Here is a 20,721-nt window from a genome sequence, read left to right as displayed (position 1 = left end):
TTCATCAGTGTCAGTCTCTTTACTTTTCATTGTTTTAAGCACTATGCTTGTCTGTCGGGTTGTCTGATTTTCTCTACTGTGTGTGTCTAATTGCTATGTCAGTCATCTAGGTGACCTTCCTAACTAGAGTGACATCAAACCTTTTACAGCTGCCTCACAGCAACTTTGTTTGCACACATCATGTGCTCATTTGGTAACACAAGCAGAACAAAGTGCAACACAAAATGTAAATTTTTTCTGTAAATAAAATGTGCATGTGGAACATATTTTTTTTGTGTATAAAATCTGTGTTAGATTCTACCTCATGTGTTATGTCAGACTTAGCAGCCAGGCCCAGAGGATGTCATCATTTGTAAGAGTCACTCTGCTCATCACTTCAATTCAGACTTGGTTATCTCTACCATTATAGTATCAATTGCTATCCTACTGATGAGTTTTTGTCAAGCTACACCCTTAGGTGGGTACTGATGGTCAGTAATGAAATAAGACTGAAAATGAAAATGCTACTTGGTGGCACTATGATGGACCAGTGATCTGTCCAGTTTGTACCGTGCCCTCACCCAATATGAGCTGAGATAGGTTCCTGCATTACCTGTGAGGTGAAAATGGGCAAGCAGTAGAAGACGAATGAATGAATGCTATTTGGTGATATCTATAGGTGTTGGAAATAGAGCAAATGTCACATCAACGTCTTCTCCTGTCAGACATATTAAACAGGTGAGTAACAGTATTGATCTGGCATTCTTAAATTCAAATAATTCAGAAATATATTCACATAATAAATAATAAATTAAAACTTTTCCAAGTTTCCTTCATCTTAAAAATCAGACAGTATAGGGCCAACTTGAAGGTCCAGAACATCAACTGTTTTGAGAGCTTTTTAAAAAAGGTAATACATTATATTTCCACAAGAGGACAGTGATGAAAAATGTGCTGGACAAAACAAAGCTGGGTCACGTGCACAGTCAAGTCTCAGAAAGACAGTGGTTGAACACCTTATTCTTCCTTCTTGCCTCCAAGAAAATGCTTTGCTTGTATTTTTAGGGACATTTTTTACTTTTATTTGATGGTCACAGTAAATGACATGAAATAAAAGATGGTGAAGTAAAAATGCTTATTAATCGTGGCACAACCCTCTAAGAAGTCCCAGGACTGTAAGGTGCAGCCAGTGCAGAGCCTTAAGTTTGCATTCCATCTAATATTTATCAGGGGGCAACTCTACTGGTTGTAAAGAGAAATCGAACTATATTAAAGTCTACAGGAAAATTTACCTATTTCTCCCTTGATTTATTTCCTCAGTTAATCTTTTCATAATGAGAATGGTCTCAGTCTCTAAATCTAACTGTTCATTTGATAAATTATGGTCCAATTTAAAGAAAAATAGATAATAAAATGAATGGAAATGGAAATGGAAATGAATTAGATCAAGACATGGCAGACTGTACCACATACCTGTCTGGCAATCAGGATAGATAACAGAACAGGCCAAATCCAGCCCTCACTCCTCCCCAGCTCCATCTGATCCTCCAAATATGCTCTCTTGTGGTTTCAAAAACTAAGATGGCTGGCAGACAAATTTAAAACTGAGGCCTCAAAACTGCAGCTAACAAACTAATGGGAGATGCCATGGTGGGTTGCCACTTGGCTGTACTTTCTCAACATAACACAAACAAGAAAAAATAAATATATTAATTAAATCTATAAAGAAAAGGTGTCGGTAGGAACTTTTCAGGAAGAGATTTGCTGCACATGAGGACACTAGAAAATCATGGCAGTGAACAGAGTGGCTGACAATCTGATGAGCTTTTTCGGAGGTTTTACTTCAGTTAACTGTATCCACTTAGATGGACTTTTATTGATTAGCATATCTTTGGCCACTCAAACTCATGCCAGAGCCAGAAGTGAGAGCTGGAGATATCCAGTGTGAAAACAGGAAGGAATCAGTGACGAGTCAGCCCTCCAAGGGCCGGACATCACTTCCTGATTTCTAATTCCTTATTCTCGCACATAAGGGTGACTATAAAGTAGAAAGAAGTTCATAAATGGACTTGGCCAAAAGACAGTACAACAAAGCTTGAGCTGCATTCAGTTACTGGACCACTAGTTAGAAGAAAGTGCTTCCCTATTTCTCACCTATAGCATGTTGCTGTTGTATTATTTGTGTTTTCCCATCACTCATCTTCTTGACTGCCTGTCATTTATTATCTGGTACAGGAGTCATGTGGCCCTAAAAGCAAAGCATTGCATAAAAACAGACATGATTGTCGCTCTGTGTATTTGTGTGTTATATGATGACTGTTGAAGTCAGAGGTCTTCCTAGGCAGGAAGGGTGTGTGCTGATTGGTTTCCTTTCTATTTGGTTGACTGATCAGAGTGAGCTGAGGGTGTGAAGGGTGTGTTCTTGTTGGGTTTTTGTGGTGGCAGTTTTGCTACCAACCTTAGTTGACAGTACACGTTACTGTCGTGGCATAGAGACGAAAAAAAATTGCTGTGGCTTGAATGCTGTTTAGCCTATACTCGCTTTCCTGTGGCCCTGAGCTTGAGCACCTCTTTCTGATTGCAGTTTGTCCATGTGACTTGTGAGTTTCCGTTGCCTGCCTGCTTCCGTGAATAGTAAAAAGATGCATTAGTGCTTCAGTGAGACCAGAGGAAGACAACTGTGAGAGCACACTCTGCAACAGCAAGTCAACCAGCGATATGGTCAGGAGATCAACCATCAGTGGCTTCGGAAATCTACACCTAACCACCACTGTAAGTAAATGCACTGTACACTGGTCTACTCCTGCACAGAGCACTGACACTGTGACTGCTAATAAAAGCCGTGCAGGCTTTGTCTTACTTAAGAATACTTAATTTGAATGTGTTGTGTTTTTAATCTATCTGCGTGACCCCTCACTGGCCACCTGCTATTGAAAGGGTAGATGTAGTAAAACCAGTGTTCTGTTGGCTGTCGGTGAAACAATCATAAAGCAAATGTCAGCATGAAAGAAGATTTTTAGAATATATTTATGAGTGCATATTCTGCCATGTAGATCAAGCTCATTGTAAATCAGTATTATCACTGAAACAAAAGTGCATAATTAATCTTTATTTATGTCATTAAATTTCCGTGTAAGGTATTTTAATATTATGTAAATTATGGATGTTGCATTATAAAAAATCTAAAGTAAAAAAAAGGGCCAATGTAATTTCAGCAGAATATTGCATATTTTTCTGTTTAAGTTCATATCAATCAATATTATATGGATATTAATGTATTATTTTTATCATTGTCATTGAATGGAACCATATGTGGTGCATTTGTCTGATATAAGGTTCATGTCATGCAAATATGAAATAGATTATGTGGTTTCCTTTCAGACAAAATGAGGTCCATTAACGCTAAGAAAAGCAATAAAAAGCAACAAAAGCAATTCCACAAAAAGTCTTTTCAGTATGTGACATCAAACAAACTTGAATGTTAGTATTAGTTCATTACTGTAAGACGTGCAGATTGGCAAAGATAAAGCGGTTATTAGTACATTTTATATGCAGCATCAGTGAAAAGAACACAGAGATGCTATTATAGAAAATAAAACAGACAGAAAGGGTTGCCTTCTTTTTCTCTCCTTCTGTAATGACAGGCCAATATATATATAAAAATTTTGTTAGTGAGTATGACACAAGGCCAAAAAATCCATTGTGCGTCACCTGGTGCTGTGAATTGAAATTAGGGAAATTTCACCACCATGTCCCGCAGTGGCTCTCAGCACAAAGTATGATATTAAAGAGAGAATATTTCCCAGTCTCTGAAGGCTGGGAAAATGTCCTTTTATATCGTATCGGGCCATCCATGTAAAGAATATACATACTACACACTGTGATCTGTGTAACAACAGCATGTGTTGACTGTGACATAATTATTAAAGTATTGACCTCCATACTTCAGTGTTGAGCTGCTTCTGTTTATCGGATAATGTATTTATGATGGAAAAATGTATATTCCCAGTTTCTCATGCACAGAAGACAGATGTCAAAATGTGCTGCTCATGTCATGATACCAGAAACAAACATTTCTCTTCTTCTGTCATTTTGTCAACAGTAAAGATGTTAAAATGCAGGGTCACTGGATCACTCCCATCGTGCTGTGTTTGTTACCCGTGTGGATAATCCCCATACCAGTCTCAAGCTTTCCACAGTACAGTCCATGCCAGCTGGTAAGATTACTAGTTAATTACATCCCCTATTCTTTTTTAAATATTTAAATGGTGATATTTGAAAATTGAATATTTGCAGCTAATCTGTGTTTTTAGAATGGCTTTGTCAAATGAACAGTAATGCTAATTTAGGGTCACACGAAATTTTAAATGATCAAACACCACAAGGGAAACAATGACACTGAATACTTTGTGAGGCTCAGTGATGCATTAACTAATGCGGTTTTTCTTCCTGATGCTACTGCAATGATTAACAGACAAGATTAAGAATCTTCTGGAAAAATGGGAAAAAATACTGATGAAAAATGTAAGCGATTCATGTGGACTTTATGAGATATGTAGGGGGTTAACTACCTTTATAAGTGTTCTTAAGAAATCCAAGTACACTAAATGAAAAACTTAAGTTGTGTACTCTCCTTTTCTTTGCAGGTAAAGACAACAGCTGTCTGCAACAATGCCAAGCTCTCATCTGTGCCTTCAGGACTACCATACAACACTGAGGAGCTTCAGCTCAACTACAATCACATACAAACACTACAAGCCAACTCTCTCCTTCATTATCCCTCATTAAGCACCCTGAGCTTAGCTTATAACAGTTTAGAGAAATTAGAATCCAATGCTTTTCAAGACTCAAAGTTGTTAGAAAATCTCTATTTAGCAAATAACAATCTTCATATCAGCTACGTAGAAACCAGTCATTCATTAAATCAGCTCTCACATCTTAAAGCTCTAGATCTTTCAGAAAACAAACTGAATGATGAGATGGCTGCCACTCTTCTCCAAAATCTGACATCCTTAGAGTACCTCAATCTTTCTGGAAACCTCCTCATGAGACTCGACGAGACCTCGTTCAAGGACCTTCACCAGCTCAAAGAACTTGACCTGCAGAGGAACATCATGTTTGAGATTGATGATGCTTTCAGCAGCAATCCCAAACTCCACCGGCTCAATTTGGCCTTCAACTATCTACCTTGCTTAGTTGACTTCCATATGACCCAACTGGTGGTCCTAAACACCAGCCACAACTTCATCGAGTGGTTTATCTCCAGAGACCTTAATGACACTTTCCAGTTGGAGACAGTTGATCTATCACATAACAACCTGCTCTTTTTTCCTTTCTTGCCCAACCACAGTCATTTACGGAACCTTTACCTTTCCCACAACAATATTCGATTCTATGAACAGTTTGCAGACAACAACATGTCACCAAATTTGACAAAAACAATTGAGTTCTACAATCTGAAAAGGCATGCAGCCAACGTGACTGTTAAATTGTGGGATGATAGTCTTCATGGGGACATCTCCTCTCTGGAGTTTTTGGATCTACGAGGCAATCAGGTGGAAAATTTCCCCCAAGGATTCATCCAGAAAATGCCAAGCCTATCCAGACTTCAAATGTGCACAAACTGTCTGGAAACCTTAAATCTAACTTCAGAACAGTTCTCCAGCAGCCTATATGAGCTGGACATAAGCAACAACAGGTTGAGCCAGATAATAGCAGACGAAGGTACTTTGACTGCTTTTGGGAATCTGACATACCTTAACCTGAGTCTGAATGATCTAAAGGGTATACCCTTACCATTATTTTCCTCACTGCCAAGTCTCAGGTCAGTTGATCTCAGCTATAACAACATCGACATTTGTCTTTCTGATGAAGATGAGGTGAGAACGGACACTAGTTCAGCTTGTGTGAATTGGAAAAATGTTGTGTCTCTGAGGGAACTATACCTTAAAGGCTGCAACATTAAAATAATCCCATCCTCTGCATTTGCAGAGTTGTCACTAACACACCTGGAACTATCTGATAACCCACTTTGTATTGATTGCTGGACACTCTCTGTCCAGCAATCAATACAAAGTCTTAACAGAACTTTACAACATTTAGGTTTAGGAAACACTCGCATACAAGACTTTGACTACTCACATTTCAAACGTCTCAAGTTTCTGAATATCTCTGCAAATTCTCTTGCCCATCTTCCTCCATCACTTTTGGATCTTGACTTAAAAGTGCTTGATTTGAGAGACAACAGAATGTCCACAATCCCCTCAGTCCTGGCTAATGCATTAGCATCTAGACTTCACATTGTTTTCCTTACTGGAAATCCATTTAACTGCTGCCAAACAGATTGGTTCAAGACATTTGAAACAACAAAGACAATAAATATGGTTGGACTATCAGAAATTAAATGTGAATATCCTGTCCAAAGAACACACTTATTGCAGAACGTGGAGTCATCACTGTGTCAGCAAGATGGGGGGGAATCTATATTCTGGTACATTCTGCTTTTTGTACCCATATGCCTTTCATTTGTGGGCATTTTAATCACTGTTTTCCTCACCCTTAAGCCCAAAATGCTACAAAATTCAATTAAAAAGAGGTGTTTAAAGCCTACATCATACTGATACTTTATAGCTCCTTCACACAGCTATTTTGTGTACAGTGTGTTGTTGAGAAATGTAATGTTGGAACTTTAGTAATAAATTCAACTCATTGTAAAAGTGTCAACATTGCTCCATGAAGTATGTATACAACGCAGTTTTCAATTTGCCACATTGTTGTTTTGTTATTTGTCCGGTCTAAATCCAGGTCCTTATCCTGATACCCTGATGAAAAAATGTGCTGTATGTGTGTGTGAGCTTGTGTGTGTGTGTGTGTCAACATATGCAGAAGTAATGTGATGCAAGCTGTTGCTATAAGCAGCAGAGGAAACATGAAATTTCCTGTTTTGCTCAGATGTGCAGCAACTGCCCAGTTCTGTATCTCAAAGAGGAGGAGTTTGATGCTTCCTTCCCATCAGTGAGATTCAGATGCAAAAGAGACATGAAATTCCAGTTTGTCATTACACATGAGGAGTTTGGATCAATGTATTAACACCCACCGTTTGTCTGCGTGGCTGTGTACTTGGCACAAACAGTTGAAACAAATGAGTCTAGAGACCAACACAAACTTGACAGGATTGGTAGGGGGCAATATCAGCTGTGTGGAGCAACAATACACTTCCCTCCCACTTGTGTACATGTGTGTAGTTGTTCAGGATGAGAAGGCTGATAGATCATTGTATAATTGTGCAGAATGCTGGAGGCCTAACCAGAGAGTAACCAAAATACCACTGTGGTGATGCTCAGGGTCATGGTGGTTGGAACATAAAAAACACAAACCTAAGCGAAGCCTTCTTACAATCTTCAAACACCAGAATTTGTACATACCCTTCACTATACAAAGGGAGGCAGATGATTCTGAGCATGGCTCCAAAAGAATTTTGAAAAATACAGTAATCTCAGGGCAACAGTTGAATAGATTGAAGCTTGAAAGATTTAAATTTTTTACCACTGTTCACTTATCAGTAAGTAATGTGAACTAGGACTCAATCTGTATATCAGGACTCATGAGGAATCTTTAAATCATCCTTGTGTGCAGATGTCAGATTTAAAATTATAATTTAAGGTTTTCAGTTTCTGTCAGGAAATGATCAAGAGGTTATATGAAATAAAATAGGTGGACCAGGAGTGATACTGAGTGACAGCTGTAGAGCCCAATCATACTGGGATACAAGTGGAAAGACGTGCAGTCCTGAAAACATTATGAGTACACCACATTCTGCCACCAGTCACAGATTGCTGACCAAGAGGGATTTCATGTGATTACTCAGTTACATTCGGTCAAGAATGAGCCTCTAAAATAGGTTAAAGGGCATTTGCACAACAGGGCAGCAAAACTTCAATAAAATGGGTTATGAATGTGATGGAATTGCATAATTCATATTCAGAGGTGGTCAAGGACACAAGTGACCACTTTCATACTATATGCACAGTATAGGATACAGTAAATCTGCCAAACTCAGTCGTGCAGTTGACTTGGCTCTGCTGTGGTTATGAGGTCCACACATGAGGAGCGTTACCAAACATATGCCACAACACTTTCTACATGTGGTGTGGCTTACTGGGACAGCTGTCATTATTATGTTTTTTTTCCTTCTTTCAAATAGTGGTCACATTTTCACACCTCTTAAAGACAAATTTGAATGAAGAAGTGAAATTGGCCTCAAGTGGTCAAACAGAATTCATCTGAATTGCATTCTGACTGTGTGTGTGTTACAATAAAGATATGGGGATCTACTATATGAGAGGTTCTCAGGACCATATGCACTATTTATAAATTAGACAGGTCACATTCATTTATAGAATGCATAGAAAACAACACAATTAGACTAGAGTGCTGAAGAAAATGAAGGGAAAAGACAACAGTCAACTGCCACCTGAGCAGCAGTGTTGATCCCATTTTATAATCCAGTGTAACATCAGGCATTGTGTGTGTTGTACAGCATGAACGGTCTGCAGTCTCAGCTGAATACACACCAGTAAGTGTGTCATGTTGAATGTCACATGGAAAGAGAAAACAACACAGAGCTCTATAAAGCAGGTGCATGTCCTGACAGACATTATACATGTCTATGTCTTTCTAAACACTGTCCAGTCAGTTTAGGCTGCCCCAGAGCCCAAGCAAAGAGGAAGCAGGTGACCACAGTTTGGAGCCACAGCAAATAATCTGAATGGTTCATGAGAGATTTCAACATTTGATATTTAATAAATCTGCAAGTTTTCACTCATTCCTTGTTAGACTAATAAGCATAAATAACCATTTTCAATCATTTACAGCAGAACAACTGAGTACTTCTCAAAGCCGCTCAGCCCTCTAACACATTATCAGAGACAATGCTAATGCTCTGATGTTTGACAGGTATAATAGGGGCAGCACAGCACAAGACATCCTGTCTAGGTTAACTGTTTTCTCTAAGTTGACTGTAGGTGTGAATGCGAGTGTGAGTGGTTGTTCGTCTCTGTCTGTCTTTGTGTGTTGGCCCTGTGATGGACTGGCGACCTGTCCAGGGTGTACCCCACCTCTTGCCCGATGTGAGCTGGGATTGGCTCCAGCAGCCCTACAATCCAGAAACGGAAAAAGCTCATCATGTGGGGACAATGAATATTTAGACTGACTGGCTGATCCAGTGGTATGGTTAAAGACATACAACCCCTAGTAGTGACTGGGGGGGCTGATGGAGCTATGCCAGTTTTGTAGAGCATGCTCTGTCGTATACCAATAATCCTTGTTTACCAAATTAACTGGTCAAAATTTTTTTTTGTGCAACACATGAAAGAAAACTATAGGAGAAAGAGGAAGTGCCTTTTCTCAGGCCGGCACTCATCTGATGCATGAATTGGTTTAACTGTAATTTATCTGGCTGGGAGATGAAGAGGTGAGAGAATAAAGACTTTAAGAACATTAATACTTAAGCTCATTGTTGTGGTTTTCACGTTTGGGGTGATGCTTTAGCTTACAGTCCATTTGGTGTTTTGTTTTTTTTTTAACCCACTTAGGGTTACAACTGGCCAAAGGTTAGCATTCACATCTATAACATATGGAAACAGAAACTGAAATATGAAAAAGTAAGCCAACATAAGCTGTTCTACGGCATTAAAAGCTTCTCTAAGGCAACGGTTGAGTTTGCAAAACCCTACTTCCTCTTCCCACTCTTATGATGGGGCACTAAGCACTGAATGAAATGATGAGCCAGAAAGCTCTTGTCCATTGTTTACTTTCTGGCCAAAATGACTAATGAAAATGTCTGATTAGAGGTTTATGTTACCTTTATCCTGAGGGAGATGATTCCCCAGACACCTAAGGATCAGATGCATGTGTAGTTCTACAAACTCTATGATCAATTTAAATGAGTGAGAGATTCTCTGGCTATTCGAATCCTTCTGGCCCAAAACTGCTCACACTCGTACATCAAATTCTTTGGATGGAGCCGGGACAAAGAAACAATGGTCCAAAAAAAAAAAAAAAAAAAAAAAAAAAAAAAAAAAAAAAAAGTTCAGAAACGGTTTTGGAATATAAAAGACACACTGAACCACAGAGGTGTAGATTATTTGGGCCTTCAGGGCATGGTGGACTGAATCAGGAAGCAAGTGAGCTGCCACCCGAGTATCGCCATGACTACTGTGGAAATTGATTGCTGTAGAGCTTCAGTATGTTTTTAGGGCCTAAGATGTTTCAGTTGGAGGGAATGAGGAGTTTATTGTAGATGCTGGATCTACTTGCACAAATGCACAAAGACACTGTCATGCCAAGATGTTGAGTAGTACATTTCTCTAGAGAAACCAGGATGATTTCACAGCACAGATACATGATCATGTTGTCTGTTCTGCCCTCCAGTGGTTCAAAACATAAACAGGAAAGCCGCATTTAAATGTTCAATGTTCTTTGAAAGATTAAAAAAAAAAAAAGAAAAGAGAAAAAAGAAGACAAATATAAACTGAATAATATTTATTTTACAGCTGTATTCCTCCAATCTTACTGAAAAACACAAAGCAGCTGTGATGTCCTAAATCTCCCAGAATGTAACAGGACTTTTTTCAGGAGACAGCTGATTAGCAGGTTTAAGGAAAACGAATGAAATATGATGACAGCAAAGTCAAAAAAAAAAAAGTTAACACCAAGTAAAAGAACACATTTATGACAGATATAAATTAATCATTTTATGAAGAGAATGTTGATAAATGCCAACAAAAATGTGGAGACATTTCCACAGTCAGTAAATTCTGGGAAATTTCAGGGATCAATACAAAAAGGAGACTGGACCAGGTCTCAATACTGCTGTCGAAGCTGCAAACAATATTTAACAAAAGCTGCTTCACTGGGACAGGCATTGCATACGCTGTTTGACATGAAATGCATGACTGCATCACGGCTCCGTCCTTAGTCAAATACACCGAAGAGTGTTGAATTCACTGCTCAGTAAGGCTCTATGTGAATAAAGCTGACACCCAACACACGCTGTTTAAAAACAACGTCCAAATTAAGAAAAAGCGGCTCCTGCAGAAGATTATCAATTATAAAAAACTTAAAAAGAATGAGCATCACTCACCACTTCAAAATAATTAATGTGCATTTGCCATGAGAATAATGGATCTACTAATTTATACTTGCAAAAAACGCTCGCATCAAAAGTTGTTTGCTGTGGGAAGTATACGCTGTAAACGTTTTTTTTTTTTTAAACTACAGTTTGGGAGATTTCCTAGCACATAACAGATGATATGGTTTCAAACATAAGTTCATTAAAGCAGGTTTTACAAATGTACTGCAGCTGCATACAAACATAAAGGGACAAGTCCAGGGGTCGTCAATTGCAGCTCTTTTAACCCTCTGCCATGGCTCCCTGTAGCTTTGAGAAAACAATATGAATAAATAATGGCTATTCAATTTAAATATATTTTACTCCATTTAGTAATGTAAGAGTTGTTATTCTGTAACACTGAGATTAAACATGATTTCAAATTTTGTCAATCAAAATATCCATTGAACCTTGTATGCATCTTCTGTTGTCAACAGGCTGGTGACTCATTTTGAGCTCTCAACCCCCAGTAAGCGAACCATGGATATATCCAAAAGAAGAAAAGTTTGAGTAAAAGAGAACATAGCATATTTCATAAATGCAACAAACTACAGTTCTTATAGCGCATAACTGTCAAATAGGTTTTGCAGCTCCAGGTGGATTTTATTTGCTGTGAATTGTGCCGAAATGGGTCTTTCAAAGCTGTAGGTTGGCGACCCCTGGTCTGACTCCTTGCCCAATGCTCAGATTTATTAATTCCAGCTTGTGTCCTCTAGAACTCAGACTCATTTTTTTTCATTCAAATAAAAACTAATTTTAAAATTAAACTGAAATGGAAGAGAAAATTGGGTTTGTCCCTGCACAGCTGGTTTTCATGGGCTCAGTTGAGCAGTTCCAGGTAGGTGATGGGCACTTTGCCCTTCTGATTGCCGCGCTCTCCCATCAGCCAGTCTGAATCCATGCCCGGGACATTGCTGACTGTGATCACCTGGAAGGACAAGGCGCATGGGTGATATACAGTTGCAATACCTCCACTGCAAATTACTTTTACTGGCAACTGCCTTTTCCCCCAATCCCACCAAAGATTGTCACTGGGGTTCAAGTCAGGCGACTGTGATGGCCACTCTAGTATCTTTCAGGACTTCCTCTGAAACTAAGCCTTGATAGACTTTCAGGTATGCTTAGAATCATTGTCCTGTTGGAAGGTCTAGTGATGCCCTAGCGTCCTTTATTTCTTAGACAGCATGACATTTTGTCCCATTTTGCCAGTACACCTAAAATTCCATCAGGGATTGAATCATTTTGACTGCAATTCTATATACAGGGGTTATTATATTACACTGCATCATCTGTTACTGAATGTCCACTTGTGTCAAGGCAGAGAAACAACAATCATCTACTTCACAACCAATATTTACAATGACTGAAGTGGCTGTTATAAATCCTGTTATCGACTCTCTAAATACAAGAGCTGAAAAATGTTCACAATTTTGAGTAGTTGAATGAGGTAATGCTGGTTTCATTGTTAAGTCAACCACAGGCTTCTCACAGACATTGATTTTCCAGGGAAGCATGTGGCTTATGTTAAACTGCTCAGAGGTTAGTGTACAATGCATTACTCAACAACTGTGAGAGAGCAAAATTAGACCCACAAGGAAAACTGAGGAGTTTAATTTGGGAGTCATTGTTAGTTGAAAATAACCTGGAATAGGAGGCAAATGATGGAAAAACAAATAAAGAAAATCAACTGGTGAGGAATATGTTGGAAAGATGAAGAATACTGAAAGTATCCTTAAACTGTGATCGCCCCTCATTGGATGATTCAACTCTAGCCACTGAGCTATGAGAGGAGAACTTTTTTCTGGCTTACCTCATCAGCCAATAGGGACAGCTCGCTGCTGCTGGCTGCATCATAGTCATAAAGGACTCTGGCTTTGCGGCTGCTGTTGGAACTACGCAATTCATTGAATCCACCTGAAGCAGTAGCGCTTCCAAGACCTGCAGACATATTTGGCAGGGAAGCGGACACTGGGATAGTGGGCACCGAGATGCTTGCCGCATCTGACACAGATGATCGATTGTTGTTGGAGAAAGATGATGGGAAACTGACAGGAGAGAGAGGAGGATGATAAACACATGATTCTGAGCTGCTGGGTTACACCGCACACTCAGGTGTTATCTTTGTGCCAGTGTTGGGCTAAACTCTGTCACAATGGGTGAGAGAATGATTATTGAACCACTTCACACAACTGTAATTACTTTGAAATGAAAGTAGAGTGTTGATACCACTTCCACTGGAATGAGTAATGACTTGATGCAGGATTGACAGTTTACAGGGGTGTTTTACTTAACCCTCTTCCACAGGATTGTGTGTGTCAGAAAGTATCTGTGTTAATGTTTTTGCTGACCCCCTGTAAAAACTGACCACTCACGAAGAAATTATAGTGATATTTTTGAAGGTTTTACCTGCCCAGCTGCTTTTGGAGATCAACCATGTACTGATAACACTGTGCATAATATGTAGTCTGGGCCTCCACCAAGTCATTCAAGCAGCGTAGGTGGTGTGCCTGGAAAGAATAGACATGATTACACACTTTTCCTACCTGCATAACCTGACTACAATAGACTATTTTTATACTCTGAGGTTAACCAGGCGAGAATGTTGTTACAGTGTTACAATTACAAATTAGCTTGGAGGAATAGTTTGCAGCTTGAGAAATAAGCTTTAAGCTAGGCTCGCTTACTTAAGGAAAATAAACCAGGAATAATAATTGGGTGTAAACTTATAAATATTTATTAGATAGATATTTCAAACTACCTCTTTTAAGTCAGGGGAAGAAAAACAAAATCAATGGTGTCAGAGGATGCCTGTGTTACAGGAGGAGACCTGTGCTACATTTTTTTTGTGTAATCCATAACACTACATCTGAGATTTCTCAGCCTCCACTACATTGATTTTGAGTAGGTGCAGTGGCCTCATAAGTGAAAGCCCAGGAGCACAAAACTATCATCCACTAGCATTTCTTTATTGAAGATGATAAAAGCATAACCCTAAGAGAGGTCCATATCCAACACCACCTCTGAACTTGGGGGCTGTGTTGGCCATGAGCTCGGCTACATACATGAGTACTGCTGACACCTTCAAGCAGCAGTCGCGTGATCTCTGCCTGCCGGTCAAATTCACTCTGGGTCATCCGCAGCTCCTGCTCCGCCTTGAAATAAATCCAGCAAAGTAGGCAATATAAGCGTATACTTCTGGTTCTGTGTATGCAGCATTGAGGAGGCAGTGGGGGATAAACAGCAGCTGGTATCAGGGGGTGTTTGAATTTGCGTGTGTTCAATTCAAAGAGGGCTCCAACATTCCACTCACCTCTGTCACTTCCGTTGCTCACATCTGCTGCTTTGCGTTTTGAAAACAGTGACAGCAAGTTAGAGCTTAAGCTGCTGCATGACTGAAACCAACACAATATCTAACACTGTGTATTTGCATGGTTAAAACAAAGATAAAGCATGAGCTTTGTTCTGAATGAGCCATCATGATAATTCTGTGAAAAGGGAATGAATTGAACGCTGAGTCATTCTGGATGCTCTGCAGAGATATTGAGTTGTGTTTTCATGTCCATCCTTGGCTTTAAAATCACATCATTTTGTGAATTCTGAAAGCTCCTTGCTCAGATGATGGACACTGAGGTCTATCTGTCTGGCAAACAGTGGATCTGTTTCAAAATTATTTTTATTTCTCTTTTGCCTTCTTAATGTACATACATTTAAGTTTCATATAATTTATCATGTGTGAGCTTTGGGGCACAAGCTTTGGACAATCTGTGCTGGACTTGTTAGAACTTTCTGTTTTATGGCAACATATTAAAATTGGCGCTGTTGCTGTGGCCAACAGGTATAGTGGACAAAAAAAGAGTTTGATAAATTTTCCTCTTCAGTCTTGAATTGATACCGAGTGCATGTGGAGTTGTTTGGATAAATACTGCAGGAGGAATTCTTGTATTTATGAGGTGTGCTTAGTTCCCGTGTCCATTTCTTTTTCATCTTACTCAGTAAGAGATAGGTGTGTTCAGGGTGGGACCCTGATGATGTATGGCAAATTTAAGGCAGCTTGGACATTGTATGCTCATGTTATGAGGAACTCCTCTCTTAGTGCACCTCACCGAAAGCGGTGCCAAACCATGGCCCTCATCTTCAAGGTCTTGAGATGATCCTGAGTGATTGTGAAATCATTTGGATTAACCTTGTAGGAAAAGTTAGTTCATCTTTAAGGCATGGTCCTTGAGAGTGACTTCCTGTGTCCAGTAGGTGACACTCTAAGTATTACTCAATATTGATCCATAGAGGTATTCAGAGTGATACTCTGATCGTGTGTGGTGTAATTTTCGATCTGATTGATTAATGTATACTGGTGTTATGAGGACTTCTTTTTTTAGCAAAACCTAACGACGCCTTAAAAACTCACCCAACGCCCCGCTAGGCAAGTACAGTTTTTCATCTTCATGGTTTTGAGATAATACTGAGTGAATACGAAGTAATTTGGATGAAAATTGTAGGAGGAGTTTGTTCAAGTCCGAGGCGTGGAAGTGGCAAAAATCAGCCAAAAATCGCAGCAAACTGGACAACTTACTGAGTGAGGTGTAATGGTCCTTAAAGACTTATTTGTGCTCTTGCACTGTCGAGTTTTTGGGCCCAATTAAAAAAAAAATTGATATTGCAGTAAGAAAACAATTGCCTGAAAAGAGAAAGCCCAAACTCATGTGACCGTGCTGAAAACACACAAGTGATAAAATGGTCAGTTTTATATTGTGTAACTCAGTGCATCAGTTATGATTTGTTATGACGTGTGACTTTTCAGATAGAGGTTACATCCAGGCAGCTTTTCTTCCTCTGATAAGTAAATGATTTTATAAGCAGCAGAATTCATGAATACTACTCATTGAGCAAACATAGAAAAACCAGAAAATATCCAGGTAAAAAAAAAAAAAAAAAAAAAAAAAGACTACTCTTTTGACAATAGTATACATCTGAGCATGTGTCTGTGTATGTACTTACCACAGCTCTTGCATCAGCCATTCTGGCTTTCTTTAGCCTGGTTTTGGCTGCATCCAGATCCAAGCGTTTCACCTGCAGCAACTTTCTTTCTTTCTGGCCACAATAAGACAGAATTTTCAGTGCCAGTGAATGTAACATTTTTCATATATTTGAAAAAGATTAGTCAGGGCCACTTGGGCACACAGAAGTGAGTTTTTAAATGACAACGTTGAAGAAAAAAATTATCATGATAAGTTCAAACTGCCTAACCTGATGATGCAGTTACAATCAGAAACACTAGGTGATCAGTAAGTATGAGCGTTATTGTGGAGAAACTATCACAGTGCTGTTTGGGCTGTGTCTGTAGTTTCTGTCTTTATAAACAGATTTGGGTCCTTGAAAAAGTATTTCTCTCCAGAACATACTTGAGAGGATCCTTCCAAAACCTTAGACCTGACCTAATTTTCTATTGTTTCTATGCATTTGCCAACAAAGAATGCAACTCATTTCTGAGTCCAACTCACCAGGATGGTTTTGAAGTCGCCATCCAGAAAGTTTCTGAAAGGTGTCAGGAAGTTTATGGCAGAACTTTGGATGAACTCCCGCTCAGCCCCACCAATCTGTTTCTCAGTCTCACCACATTTTATCAGAGCATTTCCTGAAATGTTCAGCAGTACAAATAAAGCCTCACCCTAAAAGCAACACCAGACAGACACAGCACAACAGCAACAATATCTCATCCGTTCGGCCTGAAAAATTGTGAATCCCGACAGGAACCAAAGGACTAGACGCAAACAAACAAAAAAAGGTTAGGAAAAAAACCATGCCTCTAACTGAGAAGTGACATGGTACACTAAACAAGGGAAACTCTGGCAGGGGTTAATACTGTTGTTCAGAGCAGTGAGCAAACGTTCTCAAACACATTGTTGTACAGTAGAGAATACAGGAAGGCCATTGGGTTTAAAATTGGTTTAAGTCCTGGTTTGTCAGGGGACTTGGTGTCACTCACCGTACGCAGTTCCTGGACCAAATTCATTTCCAGAGTCGATCATAGACTGGCCCAGCAGCTCATGGTTGTTCATTCGTGTAGGGACTTTTTTCTCTAGTTTCTCATACACAAATTCCTCAAGCCGAACATCTGTAGTTTCAACAAGAAAACTCAATTACAAAGTCATGAGACTACAGTACTAACACTGCCAAATGCAAACAGTGAGTCCAAACAGCCTGGCTTACAGCTCAAATTTAAATTTGAGGATTTCTCGATGACTGCCATCACGTTCTTTATCAAGAAAAATGTTCATATTCTCTATCACAACAGATCAGATTTGTTTCATGCCATTGAATCACAGGCTTGTGTAAATCAATGGCTGTTAAACAAGGCAGTCCCAAGCAGCTGGTTTGTTGATGTTTGTTGTGTTACAGTGGTATGGCATGGTGTGAACTGAAGATGATACACAGCTAAGCTTACACACACACACACATCACAGACACCCTGCCTACTGCTCCTCTTCTAAAATATTTTAGAAGAAACATTCTGTCTGTCTCCAGATAGCAGCAACAGACCAAACATTAACTGTAAAAATTGTATGGATGTTTGTTTTTTCCCCCAAAACATTTGGTTGCTGTGGTAAATAATTTGTGGACTTGAGGAGGGAACTCGGGGCTGCTACCTGCCCTGAATGGTCAGACACTCACTCAGGATTTGGACAGACAGTCCAGTCAAATTCTATGCAGAGTAAGAAGTTTGGTCTTACTCGGGTTGGGCTGCAGTAAGACTTCGGTCTGCCTCATAATCCTCTCCGTCCATTGCTTGGTATTCTCCGCTCTGACCAACAGGTTTTCTAAATGGGCGTCCAACTCAGTCTTCTCAGCTTGGCCCAGCTTCTCCTCTGTGAACTGAAACGGATGAAACACAGCTATAGTGTGAACGCGAGCCCTGTCTGAAAATTAAACCTCCCGGCTAACGTCTACAAGCTGGACAGGTTAGCATATGACCCAAATAAACCCTGTAAATCTCTCTATTGCTGCTGGCTAACTAATGTTTCCTGCGGCCTGGTTTGAGTGATGTGTTAAAAAATAGATGGACGCGCCTTGACATGTCGCGCGTCGCATTCAAAACCAACCTACAGTGTGAGAGGATTTAGATCTGCAGGATATATTTTCTGTCAGCTGATATACAGCGACCCAACAAAGGCTGCGGTGACATTATCCGCTCACTTAGCAGACAAGCTAACACTATCTAAGCTAGTAGCTAACGACGGTTATCACCAACGTTCACGAGCAAAATAGTTAAACTTACCTGAACAGCGCGGCTCAGGAAAGTACCGGCGTCTGCGGCAAGTCGCTTCACATTAAAGTCCATGACACAGCGGAGATAATAACCACTTGATACAATAACAACCTTGTCTCACAGTTTAACTGCCATCCCCACAGAAAATGCCATTAAAGATGTATTTCGTCGGAGGTCCACCCAGCTGTTTCAACAAAGATGTAAAAACAGCAAGATAAAGCTCCTAAGTCGTGGCCTAGCTGTTGTGAGCAGACTGCACGACAACGACCAAGAAGTCGACGAAGACGTATATAAATAGTTTTTCTTTTTCAAGCTATAAAATAGAGAAGCGAACTGGCTGTTCTATTCGGCCAACTCTCTCTGGAGTGAGGGCAGCGAAATGTGAAAAGCGAAGACGGTAGTTCGTTGGCTATGTAACTCTCCACTCCACTTCGCTTCCACTACTCTTTTGTTGCATTACGTCATGCGGAAATGTCTGGCCCTTATCAAAATTGGGTCGATCTGGAAGTGTTGGAAGAAGTGAGGATGAAACGAAAGAAAGTGAACCGAAGAGCGCTCAACTCTAAAAATTTTTTTAAAATACATATGTTCATAATATATAATACATAATCGGAGGGTTTATATTAATTGTGGTTACAACAACTAACCAATAATACTCAATTTAAAAGCTAAGATTTTACAGACTTTGAAATCTCCATGCGTGCGTGTGCTTGTGGCGTTGCCCGCTGCTGACAGCTTTGTGTACAATGATGATGATCAATATTATTCTTGCTGAAACTTTTTAATCACACGAAGAAAGCAGTTGTGTTGAGGAGTCGCCCAGTGAAACACGTAATCTGTAAGTAGGAAGAGTTCCTACTCTTCACTGACACTTTCTTTACCTATCGTGGACAGGTTTATGATTTTCTACACAATTTAAACAGACCCAACACTTTGGATCTTCCTTACCATTGTCACGTGAAGCCACGACAGCCACCATATGATTTAGTCATTATTTCTATGTTTGTCGGCAGCAGTCACCAATGTACTCCAAAATGCAATGCAAATAATGTGATAAACATGTTGATACTTTAGATGCCATCATATGAGGTAGGGAGAGATTTTGAGGCCTCCTCTTTAGAGTATGGTATGGTTTATGCAGGTTTAGTACACATACTTGCGAAATGAAACTTGCACTTTTTCTTAGGTACATTAATTTTCAATTGCTCATCCCACACGTCAACGTAGAGGTTAGCGCTGTTGACTCAAAGCATAAGATCTTGCGTTTGATACCCACGACTGGGACCTTTGTTTGAGGACTTTGCCAGTAGATATGAGTGTAAGTGGTTGTCTCTGGTGGCGATCGACTGGCGACCCGTATAGGATGTACCCAGCCCTATCAACTGCGCCAACCACCGTGCTGCCTTTTCTTATATCAACCACAGCCTGTATATTTCCTCGTAAAACTATTAGACTACATAGCCAGAGGCGATTTTTTTATGTTATTATCGCAGGAGAACAGTTTTCCCCTATAACAATTATTTGACTAGTATTGGCTGATACTAACACAATGAAAACATTAAAAAGTAATATATTTGCAAGGTTTTCCATTTTCTAAGAATACATCTCAAGGAAGTGGACTTTGCCAGATTCTGGAAAAGCAAAACTCTCCTCAGGTCTGGAGGTAATTATACCAGTCAGCGCCTGCCACCTGCTGTGTGGGAGGAAGTCCGACAGAGAGCGAAATCACGTGACTTACTCCGGCGTTCCACTGGGGGTGGAAGCGCCGCGGGACGGTTTCGCTCCGTCCTCTGTCCAGCTTCAGTTCACACCGGGAGCTTAACAGCAGCGGAGCGGAGGTTTGCGAGCCGGCAGTAATCGCGCGATATCACACAGTCTCGCGATGGATCACGAGATTAACGGATTGTATACGGAAACAACTACAAAGAATAGTTTACTTTGTCTCTGCCACACGAAAGAGCTTCAGCTTCTGATATTTCTTGGAATTTCTGCCTCCACTATGGGGTATCCAGTAGGTAGGTAAGTAGGCTTTTTTTTATTTTGAAAGGTGACGGAAGTTTTATTTTGAAACTGACTTCCTGTCTGGGGCAATCCGATGAGCAGAGGGCGACGCGGCTTAGAAGCGGCCTCCGTGAGAAATAGACTTGCAGTGGATTAACGGCGCTGTGGCGCGGGGACGTTGCTGATCAGTCTACCCTGTCCTCAAATACTCAGCAGAAACAGAGATTGTGCTTTGCAACGATGACATAGAAGAGCAGTTAGTATATAGATTTGCAGTGTTTGAACAAGTCAATATAAGTAGTAAAAC

General features: G+C 40.0%; 2 protein-coding genes across 4 annotated transcripts; one reads left to right on the top strand and one right to left on the bottom strand.

Annotated features, from left to right (window-relative positions):
• The first annotated feature begins 2,457 nt into the window (after window positions 1-2,457).
• On the top strand, window positions 2,458-6,724 carry nrros (negative regulator of reactive oxygen species). The gene is made up of 3 exons (XM_029529592.1): window positions 2,458-2,751; window positions 4,082-4,196; window positions 4,626-6,724. Exons 2-3 carry the CDS (start codon window positions 4,095-4,097, stop codon window positions 6,597-6,599), a joined length of 2,076 nt encoding a protein of 691 aa, XP_029385452.1. The 5' UTR covers window positions 2,458-2,751; window positions 4,082-4,094; the 3' UTR covers window positions 6,600-6,724.
• Window positions 6,725-10,506: 3,782 nt separating this feature from the next.
• Window positions 10,507-18,847, bottom strand: sh3glb1a (SH3-domain GRB2-like endophilin B1a). Of its 3 annotated transcripts, XM_029529362.1 has the most exons (10): window positions 18,423-18,847; window positions 17,878-18,019; window positions 17,133-17,261; window positions 16,648-16,781; window positions 16,115-16,237; window positions 15,377-15,405; window positions 14,212-14,305; window positions 13,556-13,656; window positions 12,960-13,194; window positions 10,507-12,077 (listed from the first exon to the last, which is right to left on the bottom strand). In XM_029529362.1, exons 1-10 carry the CDS (start codon window positions 18,483-18,485, stop codon window positions 11,970-11,972), a joined length of 1,158 nt encoding a protein of 385 aa, XP_029385222.1. In that variant the 5' UTR covers window positions 18,486-18,847; the 3' UTR covers window positions 10,507-11,969. The 3 variants fall into 3 exon arrangements, with proteins under 3 accessions (XP_029385222.1, XP_029385221.1, XP_029385223.1); XM_029529361.1 differs by lacking the exon at window positions 15,377-15,405 and having other exon boundaries at window positions 12,960-13,236; window positions 14,212-14,301; XM_029529363.1 differs by lacking the exon at window positions 15,377-15,405 and having other exon boundaries at window positions 14,212-14,301; window positions 16,145-16,237.
• Window positions 18,848-20,721: the final 1,874 nt, after the last annotated feature.

This window comes from Echeneis naucrates, chromosome 20 (genome assembly GCF_900963305.1).
Source record: "Echeneis naucrates chromosome 20, fEcheNa1.1, whole genome shotgun sequence".
Lineage (NCBI taxonomy): Eukaryota > Metazoa > Chordata > Actinopteri > Carangiformes > Echeneidae > Echeneis > Echeneis naucrates.
This window is presented reverse-complemented; position numbering and strand designations above follow the sequence as displayed.